At 37.7% G+C, this 19,921-nt stretch overlaps 1 protein-coding gene across 5 annotated transcripts in view; it reads right to left on the bottom strand.

The window, feature by feature from the left end:
- Positions 1 to 1,126: 1,126 nt before the first annotated feature.
- The window catches only part of LOC116325506 (carbohydrate sulfotransferase 8), a 179,599-nt gene continuing 160,804 nt past the window's right edge, over positions 1,127 to 19,921 (bottom strand). For 4 of the 5 annotated variants that reach the window (XM_039612886.1, XM_031746417.2, XM_039612880.1 and 1 more), the window contains 3 exons: positions 17,366 to 17,428; positions 9,364 to 9,401; positions 1,127 to 5,146 (listed from right to left, as the gene is read on the bottom strand). In XM_039612886.1, coding sequence (XP_039468820.1) covers positions 4,001 to 5,146; positions 9,364 to 9,401; positions 17,366 to 17,428 — 1,247 coding nt within the window. In that variant the 3' untranslated portion in view covers positions 1,127 to 4,000. The remainder of the gene's footprint in view (positions 5,147 to 9,363; positions 9,402 to 17,365; positions 17,429 to 19,921) is intronic. The other variant, XM_039612889.1, reaches the window with a different exon arrangement.

Genomic DNA, 19,921 nt, shown 5'->3' on the forward strand with positions numbered 1-19,921 from the left:
TAGATTGATTACCATTTGGCACAGAGGGGCATGATCCCAAGAAATCACTTCTTGTTATTTGGTGACTTTCCCTTTTATACTATGAATCTGTATTAGCCATTTGTATCACATTCCAGCATTGTCAGATGTGCCATAACGTTTGTGGCTACATGAGTTCAATTTTTAACTGAGCAGCTTACACGTTAGTTTTTTCTTAATACCGTCTTCATAATAAAAGAGCATCAATATCTGGCCTTTGTTATTTAAAACAGAATTAATATTTTGTTCTCATACCAGTATTACCATGGCTGCCAGTTTTTACAGAGTATCTTTTTACTTGTACACTTAAATTTCATCCTCGGTTGCATCCAACAACATTAGCATCACCCACTACCAACTAAAATATTCACTCATCTCTCTGACTGCCTCGTATTCTTGAATACCTCTCATATTAGTCACACACTTTGTTTCAGAAAGACAAAAATGGCAACCTTATGAACCCTTCTGTGAATCATACTTCTTCATCTATCACTGTACAGTATTGCTCTAATAACACATTCTTGGAAGCCATGCCCTTATATTCTGAAATATACAAAATGTTCTAAAAAACAGCAATAGTGTCGATCAAATTAATTAAAGGTACTTGTAAACTATTTGTTGATTTCTGTAGGCAGGACCTCAAGCACTACATTGTGAGAGGGGAAACCTTTTATGGCAATTTTAGTTGAATAAACAACTGGTCAATTTCAACCTGGAACAGCTTCATGTGTAAAACCAACTTGGACTATTTTGGTAATTTCCTTAACTCCTGTAACCCACACAATATGGACTTGGGATTTGTAACTACAGGGCAACAGACAATGTCAGAATCATTTGTTGTAACTTTTGGTGATATTTGGTGAAAATTTAAAAGGTAATGACATATCCAGCAGTATTATCTGCACTTTATTGTTAGTGCTAATTACAGAGTATTTGTAGAACTAAACTAATACATGGTAAAAATTTTATTTGGAGTCACACATGGCTCTGGCTCTAATGCTGCTGGTTTTCATTCTGGAGCTCTTTAGCTCTACAAAGCTCACAAATCACTTAACTCGAGACTGACAAACAACATTTTTTCAATGAAAAAAAAGAAATAACACATGAAAATGCTAAAAGACAGTTTATTAGCAGACACTCATCAGCCAGAAATAACCTCCTGAAAAATATCTTCCTGAAATACACCATTTGATTGGCAGTGTAAAATAAGGCAAAGGGCTTAAGATAATCTTTTTTTTTTTTTTTTTTTACAGATTTGCACCAACAATAAACTGTTATACATTCACTTGTTACTGTAGTTATGCTTTTGATCTGTCCGTATACCCACAAAACCAAGAAATCTTCTTTAGAAGGGGGGCAGGGACTGACAGAGTATTTACAAAAGTAATACTCATCATAATGCATTAGCTGTTTTGGCCAAAGATTGGCTACACCTACATAGATTTTGACCAGAACCTAAACAAAGGTTAGATTTTGGCATTGCAAAAGCCAACACTACACTGACAAAAGTTCATACAGTTACCATCACCAAAATTATTAAAGGTCTTAAAAAAGTATTATAGAGTGTATAGATTTGAATAATATGACTTCCCTCTTTTCTCTAGGCAAATACAACTTTTGTTACCATAAAATAAATTTCCAGTGAGCTGCAAAGGACATAACAGAGCTAAACAGCGACTGCTATTTTATTGGAGATTACCCATAGGTTGTTCAGAGAATCTAATAAATCAAATCTATCTTCGATGGCATTAAAATGACTTTTTCTTTAATCAAGTGTTTATTTTAGTGTGTTATACACCATTTGTAAACACTTCTGGTTGTGGCATGTTTACCATTTCACAGCTTAAAGATGAAACAGTAAACCAAGTTGATTTTAACTAAATTTTAATTTTTTGAATCCTTGTCTGGGTTTTATGTTACATTAAACTCAACATTTATTATATTTAATATTTCCATGTTTTTCTTTTTTAACTCAGATGAAAACCTGGAGTATTTAACCTCACAACATTTTGTTCCACTGGTCCTGTATTTAACATGTCTGAATGTCTAAAACATGTTTAAATATCTGATTGCTTAGGACCTAAAAACTGCAGTTTTTTGGGGTTTTTTGCAGTTTTAACTAGTGCACATTATATGTAGTCTGATCTGCATCATGTTGCATATTAAAAAGAAAGAAAGAAAAGAACAACATGACTTGCCAGTTGGGTTTTGTGTTGGGAATAGCAGTTTAGCCATGTTGCACAAAGGATACGATAGCTGCAGCTTTCTTGTGTATATATTTTTATGAAAAGATGTGCGGTGGGGTTAAAAACATCTAAACAGGTAGTTCAGTACTACACATATAAACACACAGCACGGGTATGCTATGGGTAAAAATGTCCTCAGCTTGGATGGCTAACTAGGTGGAATGCAGCTCATTTGTACAGGGTCTATTATCCCATTGAGCATCAAAATGAATCTGGGATAAATAATCAAAGAGCTAATTTCCAAAATTGTACATATCCATTTATATTAAACAAAATCTTACCCTAACTCCAAAGCACCAAAGAAGATCAATTCATCACTCAAACATAGCTATTTGCACTTTTTAAATGCTGCATCAATAGTTTGCAGTCATTTCAATTTTTTTGAGACGTGTTGGTTTTCAGCTGGTGGATATTTTGTTTTGGAAAGAAACTCTTCAGTTACACAACACTCTACACTGATATTACTGAAAGAACAACAAATGACATCAAAAAGGAAATGACCATCACCAAGAAGAACTGAATATATATATCTATATATATATATTTATATTTTAGAAATACATAGAAAAATATATATTCATCTGAATGCCCATTATACAATTTTACACAGTAGAGTCAGAAAAAAGCCTATATGTTGGTATTGAATAGCTATGATATATACAGAGGGGATGGGTTGCTTTATAATATTATGAGGTGGTTAAAGTGGCAGATAAAGAAGTTTAGGCAAACTCGTTATCCGTTTCTTGCTGGAAAGTCCAAATTGTACATGACTGAAAAATGTCATATGTAATATGAAAAAAGTGTTTATCTGTTTTTTGTTTTTAGCCTGTATTTTTTTTTTTTTTTAAATTTCCAATACCATCGACTGGTAAATCAGCAACACTAATAGATATTGATAGCAACACTTTATACCCTGCATTTAGACACCCTATTGATGAAGGACCTACAGCACATGTATGTGTTAGGCAAAAGCACAAAGTGACAAAGTTAGAAGTATAAAATGCTACAATAGGCGCACACAGCTTCCAAGTGGGCAGCACTTGACACATTTAAAGATTTATAGTATTTGTAGTGTTTCATTTAGTTATATTTAGTAAAGCCATTCACATCAAATATCTGTATTAGTATGCACTGATACATAGAGGTATATTGATGCCTAACTTGCCCTAGGTCAAACAGTAAATGCAAACATTTTAAATCATGAAAGGGTTTGACTGTGAACAATTTAATACCACCAAGGACTCAAGCTACTACATTTATGAATATAAGATAAGGGACTTGGAACGCTTTTCTAAATTCAGGTATGTGGTTGAAATCTATGGTAAACTTGGTGCTTAAACAATAAACAAACATTTACAAATGCTATCTGACCTAGAGTAAGGCATATTTTTAAAGCCTGTTCAACAATAATAAATCTTTTTAGAAGCTTAATGTTTACAGTTTTAAATTTCTACCTCACCATCTGCTAGTAGTGAATAAATGCTTTGCATTTTAGGACAATTTAGAGTATTTAATACAACAGCACACAAACTGTCTACAAATCAATATAATCTGGTAAAAAAATGTAATTAAAGTGTTTTTGAGTGAAATTTGGTCTCTCTGATCTCTCTGCTAAGACGCAAAGACCTATTTGAGCATGTGAGTAAGGACTGGTATGGTAAAATTACAGTTATGGTAAAAATGTAGTGGAATGTGACTGTGAAAATGTGACGTGAAGCAGTCACATAATTCTTAAGTCAGTATAAATCTTTAAAAGGCTTAGAATAGTTAAACATCAGATAGTCCATGTAGTAGAAGTCATATACTCGCTGTCTCTCCAACGCGCCAACCTGTGAAAAGTAATTTTCCGTGATCTGCATAGAGGTCCGCTTGTCACTTGGGTTCCTGTCTTTAAAACTGGGCAGTGTGAGGTTAGGTGGTGCCCCAGCCAATCGCAAGAGAAAGTTAGACTCTTCTTCCATGTTTTCAAACTTGCCGATAAAGTCGTAATCTATGAGGCAAGGGTTGCACAGCTGATTTGCCTGCTCCCAGTGGATGTCCATTCCCACGGGCCGGTGGACATCCAGCAGGTATTGGACAAATTCTTTAAATGTGACCCCATTTCCTGTCTTCAGGGCTGCTTTTGATGGGTTCACCCTGTATTTGGAAATGATGGGTTTCCCAAACAGGGAGTGGTAGTAGTTGTTGGGATTTTCAAACTTGTCCCGGTAAGCTGACACCATTCTCTCCAAGGGCTCACGGACAAATATGACTTTGGTGTAGGTTTGCAGACGGTGCATGATTCCCTGTTGGTCAAAGCTATCAAGCTTCTTGAGATGCTGCCCGTAGTGGACTGTATCATGCTTAATACTCTGAGTGTTGGAGGCCTTACCCGCCAGCACCATCAGGGTTCTCTTCCAGTTGGAGCATCCTGCCTTGGGGACCTGGCAGTATAGCAACTTGTACTTGTCCTCCACAAAGATGCTTTTCACATGATGACGTGTGATGGTCTTTGAAATGCTGCTTTTGTACTTAGCACAGATTTCCTTCATCAGTTGCTGGCGTGCTTCCAGGATACCGGAGAGCTTTTGCCAGCTCTCAGGAGAAAAAAAGCCTGATGTAATGGAGGAGGACATTGGGGATGAAGAGGAAATTGAAGATGAGGAAATGGTATTTTTGGTGTGTCGAATTGGGGGACTTGTTTTTAGCAGTTTGCGTTGTCTTTTCGTGACATGAAGGGAACCTATGTCCTGCTCCTGAGACCCAGGGGAGGCAGTTTTTCTGCTCTTCTCAAAATGTGGGAACTGCATTGGAGGGATCGCGCTGGACAGGATGTTTTCTGTAACTTGGAGGTCCTGGAAACTCTCAGATTTGCCTCTCTCGCGGTCCCGAGTGGAAAGTGTCTGTAAAACAATGACAAAACAGGTTAGAGTTGATAGCTGCAGACCTCTTTACACTAAACAAACAAGAACAGTTTCAGGTGGCTATGCAAAGAAGAAGCATTAATATAAATATTTTTATTTATTAATATGGTATATATTATAGCTTCAATGTCAGAAATATACCCCAGATTTTTTTATTCTTCAACTAGCCACTTGATGGGGCTGTTTCACTACAGCTTAAAGGTCTAACTTTGGTACACACAAATGTCACACACTGCCCAATGCCATCTATGACCTATCAATAAACTGAGCTGTAATCCCATATAAATGTCTTATAAACACTTAATGAGGAATCCAAATTAGAATCATCTACTGCCTGATTACTATCAGATGATGCCCAAGGCCATCACGCATTCTGACATTTTATTTCAATTAAATGCTGTAATGGCATCATAAAGCCAATGGACTGGATGTATAATTTTAATTTTACAACAGACAAGGTGATGAGACCACCATGAATCTTGGTTCATCCCTCTCCAGACGTAAATGGTCATATTCGTTCATCTGGAGGGAGGAAAGGGTGGGGGGGAGGTCCTTGTGTGTTTAAGGTGAGTGCAAGGCAGATATTGGTACACATTCTTCAGGGTTTACACCGGTGTAAGTCTCTCTCTGGTGCTGATGATCACAGCAGAGAGAGAGAGAGAGCAAACAGGGGTCAGCTGAAAGAACATAGTAGGAACTACCTGACCATTGTAGCTCATATTATGAAAATAGTTTTGTACATTTTCTAAGCTACAGATCCATATTTAAAGTGGATCCTCACATGTTTTGTTCATCAAAGAGTGAAGCCATAGACCACGTATTGTTTTGAATGTCCATATGCGTACAATGTAATATTCATAGCAGGTTGTCATTAAAAATAGATGATGTATCTTCATTTATTTTTTATGATATAATTTATTTTATCTATGATCCAAATGGAAAAAAAATGTGATTATTTTGGCTAATTATCTAAGTGTTTGCACTTCCTTTTTCATCCCCAACGATTTCATGTTGCTGAAATTTATTGAAAAACGTTAAATCTTGATGATCAGTCTTGCTCTTTTATCTTAACTTTCCCTTTTGTGTATTTTGTTTTAGCAATTTAATTGGTTGTTAATGTCTTTTTTCCTTTTAAAAACTTTCTCATTACTTGATTAAAACTGGCTTTTAAGTGATATATTCTTTCTTTTGTTTTTTTAGCACTTTACCATCTCTTTTGCTAATTTTAAGTGAACTCTATTCTTTTTGTTATGTATGTTTATTCCTGATAATATTTGTGCTAATGATGAAAAATATAGCACATTAAAGCCGCAGCTCAAATCCTCATTGCCTTTTATAATGATGTTTAAAACATTTAGAACACATTTTGTTGTTTATTCAAACTTTTCAAAGGTTTTAATTCTGCTTTATTTGTTCAGATGAGAAAAATTCCAATTACTTTAATTCTAACTTGTTTTTGTGCAAGTTACTGTCTAATAAAAACAAGAGTTGACGTCAAAATATGAAGTGATGTGGAATCACAGGGAGGGATAATCATAAGTAATAATTTCTGTAGTTAATGCAATTCAAAAACCCTAATAATAAAAAGAAATGGATGAATGTGAGGGTTTTCCTTGTTAATGCCCTAAAACACAGCCACATCTTTATTTATATATTACATTACATCTACATAATCTACATTATAACTAATAATATACAAATGATTGTATTGTTCCTGCCCATATTGATTGCATCAATTAAAAATTCACAACATAGATGGGGAAAATGCATGTGAACAAATGTGGAGGTGTAGGTTACAGTAACCTTAAGCTTATAAAAGGTATGTATGTATGTATGTAAAAGGGTGTGCTAACTGCCCTTTCTCCTCTGTGCCCAGAGCTACCAAACAAAATTTTGTTGTGCGAACACAAAATGGCAATAACCTTATGAGTTTGCAAGATGCATCTGCAGTTTTTAGGCAATCAGAGTCAGGAAGACCATTATGTATTTGTTTTAACTGCTTGTTAATGCAAATACCTAAGCAGACAAATACTTGGAAACAACTCAGTGCATGGTGGCATGACAAAGACAAAGTGCTGAAGTTTAAATCTAGCATCAGAATTGGGAAGAAGATTTAGGAGACTTTGAACATGGAATGATTGTTGGACCCAGTCAGACTGGTTGGAGTATTTTAGAAACAACTGATCTGCTGGGATTTTCCCACATAACCATCTCTAGGGTTTAGAGAGAATGATCTGAAAAAGAGAAAATCTCCAGTGAGCAGCAGTTCTCTGAGAGAAAATGCCTTGTTGAAGTCACAGGTCAAAGGAGAAAGACGAGACTGCTTTAAGCTGATAGGAAGGCAGCAGTAATTCAAATAACTACCTATTACAACCAATGTATTCAGAGGAGTGTATCTGAACACACATTTATCCTTCAATTAAATGTGCTACAACAGCAGCAGAAGACTACACTGGGCTCACCAACATTTGACAATAGAAGATTGGAAAAACATTGCCTGCTTTAATGAGTCTCAGTTTCTACTGTGACATTCAGATGGCAGGGTAGGAATTTGGCATAAATAACATAAAAGCATGAATCCAGCCTGCCTCTTATTAATGGTTCAGGCTAGAGTTGGTGGTATAATGGTGTGGGGGATATTTCCTCGGCACGTTTTGGCCCTATTAGTACCAACTGAGCATCGCTTAGATGCCACAGCCTGAATGTTGTCTCTAACCATGTCTGTTCCTTTATGACCACAGTGTACCCATCTTGTGATGGCTGCTTCCAGCAGGATAACCCATCATGATACAAAGCTCAAATCATCTTAAACTGTTTTTTTGACCATGACAGTGGGCTTACTATACTCAAATGGCCTCCACAGTCACCAGATCTTAACCCCTGGGATATGGTGGAACGGGAGGTGAAGCCAACAAATCTGCTGCAACTGTGTGATGTCATGCCAGTATGGATCTCTGAGGAATGTTTCCAACACTGTGTTGAATCTATACTATGAAGAATTAGGGGAGTTCTGAAGGCCAAAGGACCACCAATTAACATCTGTGTTCATGTCTCTAAAATACATATACCGCTGAATAGACAGAGTTGATAGTAGGATAGCACAGAGGAAGCTGCTGAGCTCCAACAGAAACCATCTTCTCTCATCTAAAGATTGCAAAGAAGAACCTTTACCCTTGACGCCTCTACTGGGAAAATGTTTTGAGGACTTATGAAACAGCTGAATTATTTGGGAACGCTAGGCAGCACTATGTCTGAACCTTTGGAAGCATCATTCCAAAGGTGATGCACAGTTGAGAGCATTACAATTTTCTGCTTTTCTGCCTCTGGGCCTGGGCATTTTGGCATCGTCACAGCGAAAATGAACTCCCACACTTAAAACAATATATTAAAGGATACTGTCATGATGCCAGGCGATGCAAGCGTAAGCGTAAAATGACCCCAAACATTAAAGTAAATCTACCGAATAACTTCAAACAGGGCAAACAACAGAAAGAAAATCCACCTTTTGGAGTGGCCCCATCAGGGACCTTAATCCAACTGAGAAGCTGTGGAATCAAAAGAAAACAGTTCATGCCAAAAAATACGGCTGAATAGAAGAGGTTATTTAAGGAAGATCGGTCCAAAATGGCTTCTGAACAATATGCAAGTCTGATCTTGCAGTTATAGAATGGGCCACCTGTTTGATGACTCAAAACGAGATTTGACCAGGTATTAAATCAAAGGGTTAATTTATTGTTATTATTATTATTTTTAAATATTGTGAATATTTAATGTTAAATAAAGGAACTCATATTTGTATGTTACTATATAAGCTTAAGCCCATGTGGATGTCTGTATTTGTGACTTAGATAAAGAACACAATGTATACTTTTTACACCTAAAAAATGCTGAAAATAGTAAAACAAAAAGAATAAATGCAAGAAAAAATTTTTTGCTGTGGGAGAAGAGAGGGAAAAAAAACCTCCAGGTGTGATAATACCCCGAGGAAACTGGCCTGGTGCAACTGGGATCGTTTACTCACTAAACTCAGCTTCAGTCTGACTGGCTGAATGCACAGTGTGAGGTCAGCCTTTCTACACAGATGCTATCAGACACGCTGAGAGGTACAAGGCTGACAATCACGTTTTTTTGCAATAGATAACAGGTGGGAGCAACCTGTGTGTATGTGTTTTGGGAGAAATGGAGTAAACACATACCTCTCTGGACTGCCGTGGAGTACTTCCAAGCTTCACGCCTGGAGAGAGAAGAGAAAAAAGACAAGAAAATCAGTGCTTAGGCAAACAACATGTATTTTTGTCCTCATAGAAGAAGCTGGGAACCTCAAATACATCTCAGACAACCTCCAATAATTTAGTGCTTCTGTTCAGTTAGCACATCTTTCATCCCGAGCAAACTAACACTGCTTTACCGATCCAAAGAGGTAGGATAGGTAATATTATCTGAGTAATGAGTTGCCACCAAGCATGAATAGTTGGTAAATGAGCTGCGCTCCATGTAATAAGCCCTTTTCAGTGAAATGTGGGGAAAAAAACCCCTAAACAAATAAAACTGAACTTTAACTGAAAATGAGAGATCCAAAAAACCAACAAAGCAAAGTAAAAAAAAAGTTTAAAAAAAAGGTCAATTACAAACCAGAAGAGAGAATGACACAAACTGAAAGATACATTTTGTTGAAATTCTAGAAATCAACAGGAGAGTGATGGAGACATATAGACTGGTTATGTGGCAGCCTTGGTGACAGGTGGGATGTGTATTGGCAGATGTGCAGCAGCAGGACAGACGATGCGTTTAGTGGTCTGTCTCCAGCTGGACATCTCTTTTTCCTTAGGTACCCCACCCCTCACCTCACTCCCTTTCCCACCCCTCCCATCTGATATGTAATCAGGCTGACAGCTCTGAATGGGGCTGCATGGCTGCTGATGGGGTGAGCGAAGACACCTCTGCCTGAGTGGCTTGTCACTTCCAATATGAGGATGGAAGTGATAGGAACCTGCATGGGGGGGTGGGGGGGTGGGGATGGGGGGGCTGAAGATGCAGGCCACAACCTTTCCTAAGTGATGAGATGTGCAGAGCCCTATCTCACACATCTCACACTTAAACACGCCTCAGTGGGGATAGAATAAAACATGTTGCCTAGATGCAGTGTTGTTTTAGATTAGTATGCACTAGAGAGCTCTCTGTTGCTGTCTGGCTCTGTGTGTTGAATCTTTGTCTTCATTCTTTTGAATGAGACACTGGAGGAAGAGGCTAAGGAGGAAAAAGAAGAGTGGTGGACCAGAGAGGCGGCATGTGACATTTCCTGATCGTGTTTGGGTGCTGCCAAAACATTTGATCACTTAACACTAAAAAGAGCAGGATGGGCATCTCGAATTTCACTTTATATTGAAAGACGAACATATAAATATTTATCGTAACACACGCAGATATTATTGTCAGGCAGACACATCCTAGCACAAAAATAGCAACGGTCTTTGAGAGTCTGTTGTTCTAAAGTGAGCCCCTGGTAGCACCGAGCATCTTGTCAAGACACATGCGTGGTTATCGATCTTGAAAACCCCATCAAGGGAGTAATTGAAATCTCCAAAGGTTTAATTGGTTCCTTCTAGGAGGTGTTTTGTCTGGCTGTTGATACATATTTGTCCAAGCTTGTGATACGATGACTACATCACCTTCCTGTTTCGTGCTGCACACTCAGTCTGAGAGAAAATGTTAAACCTCTCATTGTATCATTTTAGTGAATCATTAACAGAACTGTGAGGCGATAAGATAAGGTATGGGAAATTCTTATGATACATAATTATGACACTAATAACATTTTTAATATTGCTCCCTTATTTATATAATTTGTTTTGCAAAGGCAAAGGCTGGAGAAACATGTAAAATGAAGTGAAACAAGGCATTTAAGCCTAATGCCTAGAAATGAGCATGAAGGATAATTTCTTGTCATGTTCAGCACTTGTGAGTTGTTGAAATTGATTTGAAAATGAATCTGACATGGCTTGATTTGATTAAAATGCTGTTGCAAAGAGGGTTTGAATTTCAGTGCTGAAAATGCAATTCTCTCAAGTTGGGAGTCAAAATTACATTTCAAGAGGAAAAACATTTTCCCATGACAGCGTATAACAGAAACAAGTAATATGACATTGTAAACAGGATTTCAGGAGGATTTGTAAACATCATTTATCTTTGTAGTATGTATTTGGTTGTGGCTAGTAGTTGCTGTTTGATTGCAATTTCACACTCAGTAAATTCTACTCAGTATAACTAAGCTATTGATTTTAACTCCTGTGCAGTGAAACAGTAATTGATAATTGTGATACATTTAATGCACCCTTTAAAATTCACATATAGATATAAAAGCTTCAGTTGATGCCCATCCTTTTTTATCTCCCAGAAGTTATATTAACTAATCTGATGAATCCAGAGGTCAAAACTGTATCTGGATTTGTTGATGTATACTGTGTCATTCACAAAAGGGACTTGCTACAGCAGTACCACATGCAGGATAAATGCTTCAATAGGAAATTCTATACTGGGGAGAAAAAGTCAACCAATAAAGTTAAGGTTGTTTTTACACCCAGATATTAAATGTCACTTTCTGGTAGCTCTCCTTTTGAAGCTCTAAAGTAAGCAAGTCTACATGCAAGATATGGCATTTATAGCAGAGATCAAAAGAAGTCCTGTGTTAAGCTTTGCTTTGATTTTCAGGTATTTGACTGTAATTTTTTTGATGATAGAGAACTATTTAATAGCACAATCTCCTTTTGAGTCTTGTCCTCTGTTGCCCTCTAAAATAACCTTGAGCCGACACCTCTTTTTCACAGACAAAGCCATGAATATTCATGCAGACAACCCAGCATTACTGCAAGGATCCACATAAGCAAAGGCCACATCATTAGCAGATCCATTATCATCCTTCCCTCTCAGATATCCTTATGCAACTCTCTAACAGAGACATACATCAAAGATTATCTTTTTCTCTGTCACTGCCACCAAGGAGGAGCAAAGGACAAAAACAATGCGAAATAATGAGCTTGTTAAGTGAAGGATTGTGGCCCTATGTTCTGGAAGAACTTGTTAAATGCCTGTTTTTAACTAGTGAAGGGCCAGGAGGGTGCTAAAAGCCAGACAAGGCGTGTCCTTCTCCAGCCTACAATTCAGACTAGTGATGCTGCGCCACTATAAACCTTTCATTAGTCATTCAGCACACTAAGGCACTGTGACCCCAACCAGCTGCACTCCTCTCTCTCTCCCAACAAACCACCCACACCTGCACTCTGCACACACGCTCCTCCTCCACTTGACTCTGTGTGGGAATACAAGGCTCTGGTATGCTGGAAAAACGCTTGAGAATGGTGGTATTAGGCTTTGAGCTCTGGTCCATTGATGTTTTAACTTGTTGTGGTAAGAGATAAAACGATGTTTTAAAATCCTCCAGGACTGGGCCAGAGAGAGCAGCTGCTTGGGGGGGGGGGGAGGAGGTGATGGGTGAGCAATCAGTGAAGCGAGATTAAAGATGTGCTTGCAGAGACTCTCTAAAGACCAAACACAGACCATCTAGAATTTGTGTGCCTTGTCATCTGAAGATTAGCTTGTGAGAGGAAGCCACACAAAGCACAGGTTTGGCAAAAAATGAATCAGTAACAGATTTCTAATCCAACCAATGACAACATACTGTAAATGAAGAAAACACACACACACACACACACACACACACACACACACACACGATTTCCTCTAGTTTAGTGATACAAACCACATTCTCTTTTAATAACAACATCTAAAAACTTTCAGTATGAGTCCTACAGGAGGACATGATTACACAGAAATTTAGCCTGTCTGAAAAACTGATTTGAAACTATATTATCATGGTCATTTTATGCCTTTATATAGAAATCAAGGAAATGTGGTCGACAATGACACATCAGTGATATAAAGATCCCATAAAACTAAACAAGAAGCAAAGGGTATGTTTGTGTGGGAAGCACACTACTAATGTCGACAACTGGTCTGAAGCTTTGACATATCTGACTTAAAAAAAAAAAAAAAATATATATATATATATCTATATCTCTATCTCTATCTATATCTATATCTATATCTATATATATATATATATATATATGAATAAAATAAATAAAACCAAAACCAACAAAAAACATGTCATTTCACCTCATAAAACAAATAAAACAAAGGAAGTGCCAGAGCATCACCTTCTGTTGGACTCAACAATTCATAGCCAGTCTCCTAGGCTTTTATTGTAGCTGTTTTTATTTTTTCTTTATATGTGTTTGTAGTTTTCATTACTGTGAAATTCTGACGAGCTGGTGATTTCAGTTTTCCCGGGTGAGCATTGTGTGGGTAGCATAGTAGTAACATTTTAAACTCCTTTTCCTCCAATTTTAACCTGTGAAATATAAAGCCAGTCAAAATGTGGAACATTGTCTCAACATGTAGGTCAAGGGACAGAGGATAAAAATGTTTTACAGTGCCAAATAAAGTGGGACACTATAAAAACAACATAGACTCACATATTGTACGTCATGGTCTGTGTCTTAACTGCTAAACTAAAAAGACTCCACATGAAAGCAGTAGGACTAAAAACAATGAGGATAAATTCTATTTCCAACAATTTTAATGAGTTTGTTTTTATAAAAAAAAAAAAAATCCCAAAACAAAACAAAAAGGAATCTTTAAGACTGACAGAAATGATGATTTGATTTATATCGTTATATAGAGAAATATTGACTGAAGTGAAAAATTATCATGATAAGATTTTTTTCCATATTGCCCAGTTCTGGGTCCAGGTCACAGAGGCAGCTAAGCAGAAAAACAGACCTTTCTCTCCTCAGCTAACGGCTCTAAATCTTATACAAGCCAACAGAGATGACGCTCTGTCCCTGAAGCCACTATAGGCAGCTGAAGGTCAAATGGTGAGGGCACCCGCCTTCAACTGCTGAATGATCGACAAAGCTCCTCCTGCGGGTGGTGGGCCCACAGGAGGGTATACATAGACTTTACCTCCCCCAAGGACCACCAAAAAAACAACACAATCATGAACACAACACAATCGTGTTTAACATAATAAAGAAAGCCTTTGTGAAACAGATTTAATGGAGACAGTGCCACTGTGGTCTGCCAATGATGGCACAAAATATATGTTTAGTGGTCTAAAAGAATGTCTCAACAGATAAAAACATCAGAAGATGCCATTCTTTTGGATGAAAATATCTGTCAAGTTGCTTCTTATTGTCATGGTCCTTGGATATTTTTTTTTTTGTTATTGGTTTGGGGTTTTGAATTCTTTGGGAATTTGTTTGAGTTTGAGTTTGTTTGGATTTTTCTTCTGGTTTTGGAGGTTTTGATTGGCATGGTTGTTAGTTTTTTTTTTTTTAAACTGTCTTTTTAGTATATTTGAGGTTTTTTTTTGCTCTGATCTATTTGAGTCTCTTTATTTTCTTTATTGTATTCTTTATTCAGCTGTTATTATGGTTTTCCTCTGTTTGTCTTTCTTTTTTGCCTTCATCCACCACTATTCTCTTATTTCTGTCTTAAGTGTCTTAAGAGTGAGTGTTCGTGCATCCGTGTTCATTTTGATTCTTTTGAATGTATTTTTTTTTATTTTTAGCTTTGATAGTGGGTTGTTTCTTGTTTCTAGTTTTGGATTTTATATCTTTGTATGTCTGGATTTCCTTCACCTGTGGCTCACTCTCCTTCTGTTTAAATCCCCAAATAATCCTTAGTGTATAATTCTCTGCCATTATTCTTTGCCACAGCACCTGTTGTGGTTTTCCATGTCTTACCCTCGACCATCTGACTTGGAATTTTGTCAATTTTTGGACTTTGGTTTTTACTAAAATAAAAGGCTCATCTTTAATTGCGCGCATTCAGCCTGTGGTGTTCTGAATTTGGGTTCACTACACATTTAACATTGACACTTCGAGATTAACAGCAACAAAAATGTTCCATTTTTGTTTCTTTTAAACAAAAAAAGCTCCTGAATCATTGAAAGGTTATATGGCATCAGAGTTGAAATAGCTCAAGAGCCATCTTCATAGACCAGATGACAAAGTTTAATTATTGTTGCAGTTTTGCAGGGTCGTATCTTCTTTTGTATTACATTATTTGGCACTTCACTTATTTTCTTTGTGTCCTAATTGTGCTATTTTAGCCTTTATTGTTTGTACTTTGTTTCCAGTGTAGGATAATCACGAGATTCAGGGTCTGTAATTTTTGCTTTGACTTCTCTCAGCTTTGTTGGAAGTCCTTCTCTTCAAAAGGTTATCGAAAGCTTTGATTTGTTAAAGTTGCTTGATTGACACTTGTTGATATTACCGTGATGCTGATAATAATGCCATGATCTTCTGACTTCCTTGGCCATTTTAACTGCTCTTCAAAGGGCTCATACAAGGATTTACAGAGTTAGTTCATCAATTACATGTTGTTTACAATGCCACATGAAGGCTTCCCTTCCACAACTGACCGAAATCAAGGTCAGCTTCTGCGAGGCCTTGTATATCATCAGGAATGTGCTCTCTCATCAACTGAAATTCGAATGAAAATGATGACACTCCCTCCAACTCCCAGCCATGTTAAATCATTGTGCCATTCATGTACCGTAAATAACACATGGTTTGGCTCATAATTGTCAACGGCAGAATACAGACTCAGCATACAAAGTCTCAATCAACATTCAGTGAGATGAAACCCAAGCTCTGCTATGACGTGAGGCTGCGGTGCTACGCTGACATCTTTGCACTATTTTAATGTCGCTTTCTGCTCTGAGGCAGTGCGCCTGCACAGCTTGTGTACTTTTGCTTTGATCATATTGCCCCAGTATGAGTTTATGACTGGGTTAAAAATGCCACTCTGGGAAGTAGCAAGTTGTATTAAGAGTATTTTTTTTATTCTGAATTCCAGTTCGATTTTATTGATTATTTGGAAGCTGGAACTAAAGGCTGTAATTTACTTTATGCTATTAAAATTATTTTGAGTTGTCAACGGAGGACCCTAATCTTTTTTTTTGTTCTTTTTTACTCTAAACTGATACACTGTTTAGCACTTTAGGAGTAAAACTGCTCATACAGATCCCAAATAATATCATACTGAATTTAATGATAAAGAGAAGCTGTCTCTGTGGGGCAGTGGTAATATATATAAATATGATATGCTTCAGTCTCAGGCTTCTTTTTCTGTGCAATCTTCAGATTCTTTTCTCATGCTGTTAACTCAGGCACAGAACACAGCAGGAGGGGAAATAATGAACTAGGAAGATGGGATGCTGCTGAACGGGGGTATCAAATATAGCACTGATTACCGTTATGACAATTCTTTTTGACAACAATATATTCTCAGAGTCGATCCTACTTAGGGTGCTTTCAAGGTTAGAAGATGCAAAAGCTTCCTAGGGCAGATTTCCATGGAAACAGAGAGCCAGTGAGCTGTGTGTGGGGGTGTGGTGGGAGGTGGCTTGTTTTAATACCGTGTAGAGAAAAGGGCCTGGCAGCTTGCGTGAGGAGGGATGTGTAAACAAATGCTACCTGTCAGCTGCAAGCTCAGGGTTAAGTGAATTATCTGGGCCGAGACAAGCTGCAAAGCGGCTTTAATTGGCACATATCTTATTTAGATGCTGCAGAGCTCTTGAACTATAGGCACAGTGCACACACTGCAGTACTCTCTTTATGAACTCCCTTGCCAATGGCAATAGGATGCCTACGGGATACAAACATAGTAAGCTTTTTTTTTTAGAATCCTGAAATTTCGTTAAAATTTCCGTGAAGTCCTTTGTGCCGTCCTGAAAGTTAAACAGGAATGGTTAGATAAAGAAAAGGATTCCCGTGATGATTATAACAAGACAACCTTTATACAGGACTTCACCATAATCTCTATATAAGATATTTGGACAATGACAAAATTTGCAGTTTTTCTTCTGCAAATGAAAAGAGTGGATTTTAACTCAAACAGCAAGAACATAATTGAAGTGTAGACTTTTAGCTTTAATTGAATTAGTTAAAAAAAATCTTGCATTAACTGTTTGGAATTTACAGACATTGCAGTATATAATTCCTCAATTTCAGAGGCTCAGAAGTATTTATAAATATAAGGATTCTTTACTATACTTGGTAGAAAATCCTTTGCAGTCAATGACTGCTTAAAGTCTAGAACCAAAGGACATGACCAAATGCTGAATTTTCTCACCTGAGATGCTCTGCCGGGTCTTTAGAGCTGTTACCGTCAGTTGCTGCTTGTTCGTGACATTCTCTGCCAAAACAGAAGTTTTGTCTTCAGTAACTGGCCATTAAAGAATACTCTATTTTTCTGCATTAAAATACTCTTGGGTTGCTTTTGCGGTTTGCTTTGGGTCATTATCTTTCCCTGTAGAGGTCATTTAAATTAAATGGTTTCCTGGCACTGACCTGACTTTTAAGCATAGTCCACAATTTTCAATAGTGTTAAGGTTTGTGTCGTGGTCCTGGGTCGGTGACCCAGCGCTTTAAGTTTATTATTATCATTTTCTAGTTTATTCTGACTTTGTATTAGTTCTTTGGGTTTGGTCGTTGTGTTTATTATCCCTACCTGTGTCTTCCCTCTGTGCTCCGTTCGGGTCCCCGCGTTTGTGTTGTAAAATAGTCCGTGTGTTTCCTGCTTTACTTTGTAGGTCTGTGTCTCATTATGTCCATTAGTTCCAGCTGTGTCCCCTCCTGTGTGCCATTTCCTGATTACCTGATGTGTGTATTTATACTGTGTGTCTGCCTGTGCTCCTGGTCGCGTCGTCTGTGTTTCCCAGTGAATTCTCTGTGTTACTCGGTGTTAATTCAGTGTTTCTCCGCGTCTCTCTGCCCAGCCTTCTTCATCGGCCATCGCTGTATATCTCTTGGTGTCATTATGTTATCTGGTTTGTTTGTTAGTTTTTCCCAGTTTAGGTTTATGTTCAGTTCTGCCCTCACCTTTGTTATTTTTCACTGTAAATAAAGCTCCACTCGCATCTCCACTGCCATCTGCATCTTGGATCCTCATTCATTCAACCACATGACTGCCGCCCCAGCTGTGACAGTTTGGCGCTTGGAAATGCCATTCCAGAACTCCAAAACCAGCTTTGATGTGTTTAGAGTCATTGTAATGTGTCAGCTGTCTAGCTGTTGAGTCTGACCATAAGATTTTCCTCCAGAAGGCATTTGGCTTGTCCATGTGGACAGCTGCAAATTTCAGTTAAGCTTGAGGGTCTCGACTTTGGAGCAGGGTTTTTTTTTTTTCTTGGTTGGCACCCTCTCAGTCCACGACAATGTAAAACTCTGCCTTTTTTTTTTTTTTTTTTTTTTAGAAGAAAATACCCTCTTTCTCATATGAGACCTCTGTAAACACTGAAGTTACTTAGTGTTAAATTCATTAGAACCTTAAAATGAGTTTAAGGCTTCATTATTTTTTCCCCCACAACTTATTTAATACAGCATGAAGTTCTTCTTGCAAATTAAAGTAGACTGTAAAAGTCAAATTCTAAACTAAAATTCTACCATGTGTGGCGATGACTCCAACAGCGCACCTTCTGTTACAAATATTTAGAATATGCAGATGACACGGGGAGTCCTCATTAACTCTGTTGTGGCCTATCAGGAAATCAATTATGGGTTTTCTTTCCTTCCTGTACCTCATGGTCATGAAAACAAAGGAAATGCTGATCAGCTCCCCGTCTACAAACCCGTGTTCTATCATTCACATCACAAATTCACCTTAAAAAGTGACCTCATTTACAGCAATCTGAAATAACCTCATTAACATCAACAAATCCTGCCAATATTGGGATTAAATCATCTGTAAACAAAGTACAGCCCTAAATCCTGTATACCATAAAGTCAGACGTTGTGTAAAGTAAATGTATTTACTTATTTGCTGAGGTTAGAATCACAAGCAGAAACACATTCTTAAAATTTGACACACAGTTGACCAAGACTTGCTCTTCCCACTCATATTTGTTGGGATATAGCATCTTCTGCCCTTTGTGGAAAGCATGCACAATTTTCACTTCACTCTTCTACTCTGCCTCCTGCTTATAAAGGACAATCACGTACAGAAGGACCTGCATCAGCAAAAGCTTTATTTCCCTTATCCCCACTTCATGTTACATTCAAATAAATAAATACACAGCAAACAAGATCTCCAAAACATTTTAGAACTTGCATATTCAGCTAGTTTGGGCACATCACTTAAACATGGGAGAAGATATTGTTTCCGTACACTGCTGGACCATGGACAGCTCCTGGTGCTGAAACAGAGGCTTGCTTTTCCTGAGAGGAAACTTTACCTGAATAGGAAACTATTAGCTAAAATTGGAACTGGATATACAGACAGACAAACTGTGTTGCCCTCAGTTTTCATGATCCACCATATTTTTTTCTTCCTGATGGCTCTTAATAAAGAAGAGGTGATGGCTTCGACTGCTTGCTTCAAACAAATACAAAGTACTCAGACCATAATTGCGTACCCTTAGTGGAATATTTTTATTTTTACAAACTCATTTACAGCTTTGTGCACTAGCTCTGAGAGGGATTAGATCACATGCTTGATGACCCCTTTTAAGTTTTTCCACCCATATTTTTCATTTCTTCTAGATTAAAGTCAAAGCGTAATCCTTTTATCACGACCTGTTGGTACACTAGTGGCGTGCTGAGGTGCTGTGATCAGATGCTGCTATGTCTTCGTTAAGCCTCTGTGCTCCCCTGTTCACCTCTATTTGCAGTGAGATTGGGAACTGGAATT

The sequence above is a fragment of the Oreochromis aureus genome, linkage group 1 (genome assembly GCF_013358895.1).
Source record: "Oreochromis aureus strain Israel breed Guangdong linkage group 1, ZZ_aureus, whole genome shotgun sequence".
NCBI lineage: Eukaryota > Metazoa > Chordata > Actinopteri > Cichliformes > Cichlidae > Oreochromis > Oreochromis aureus.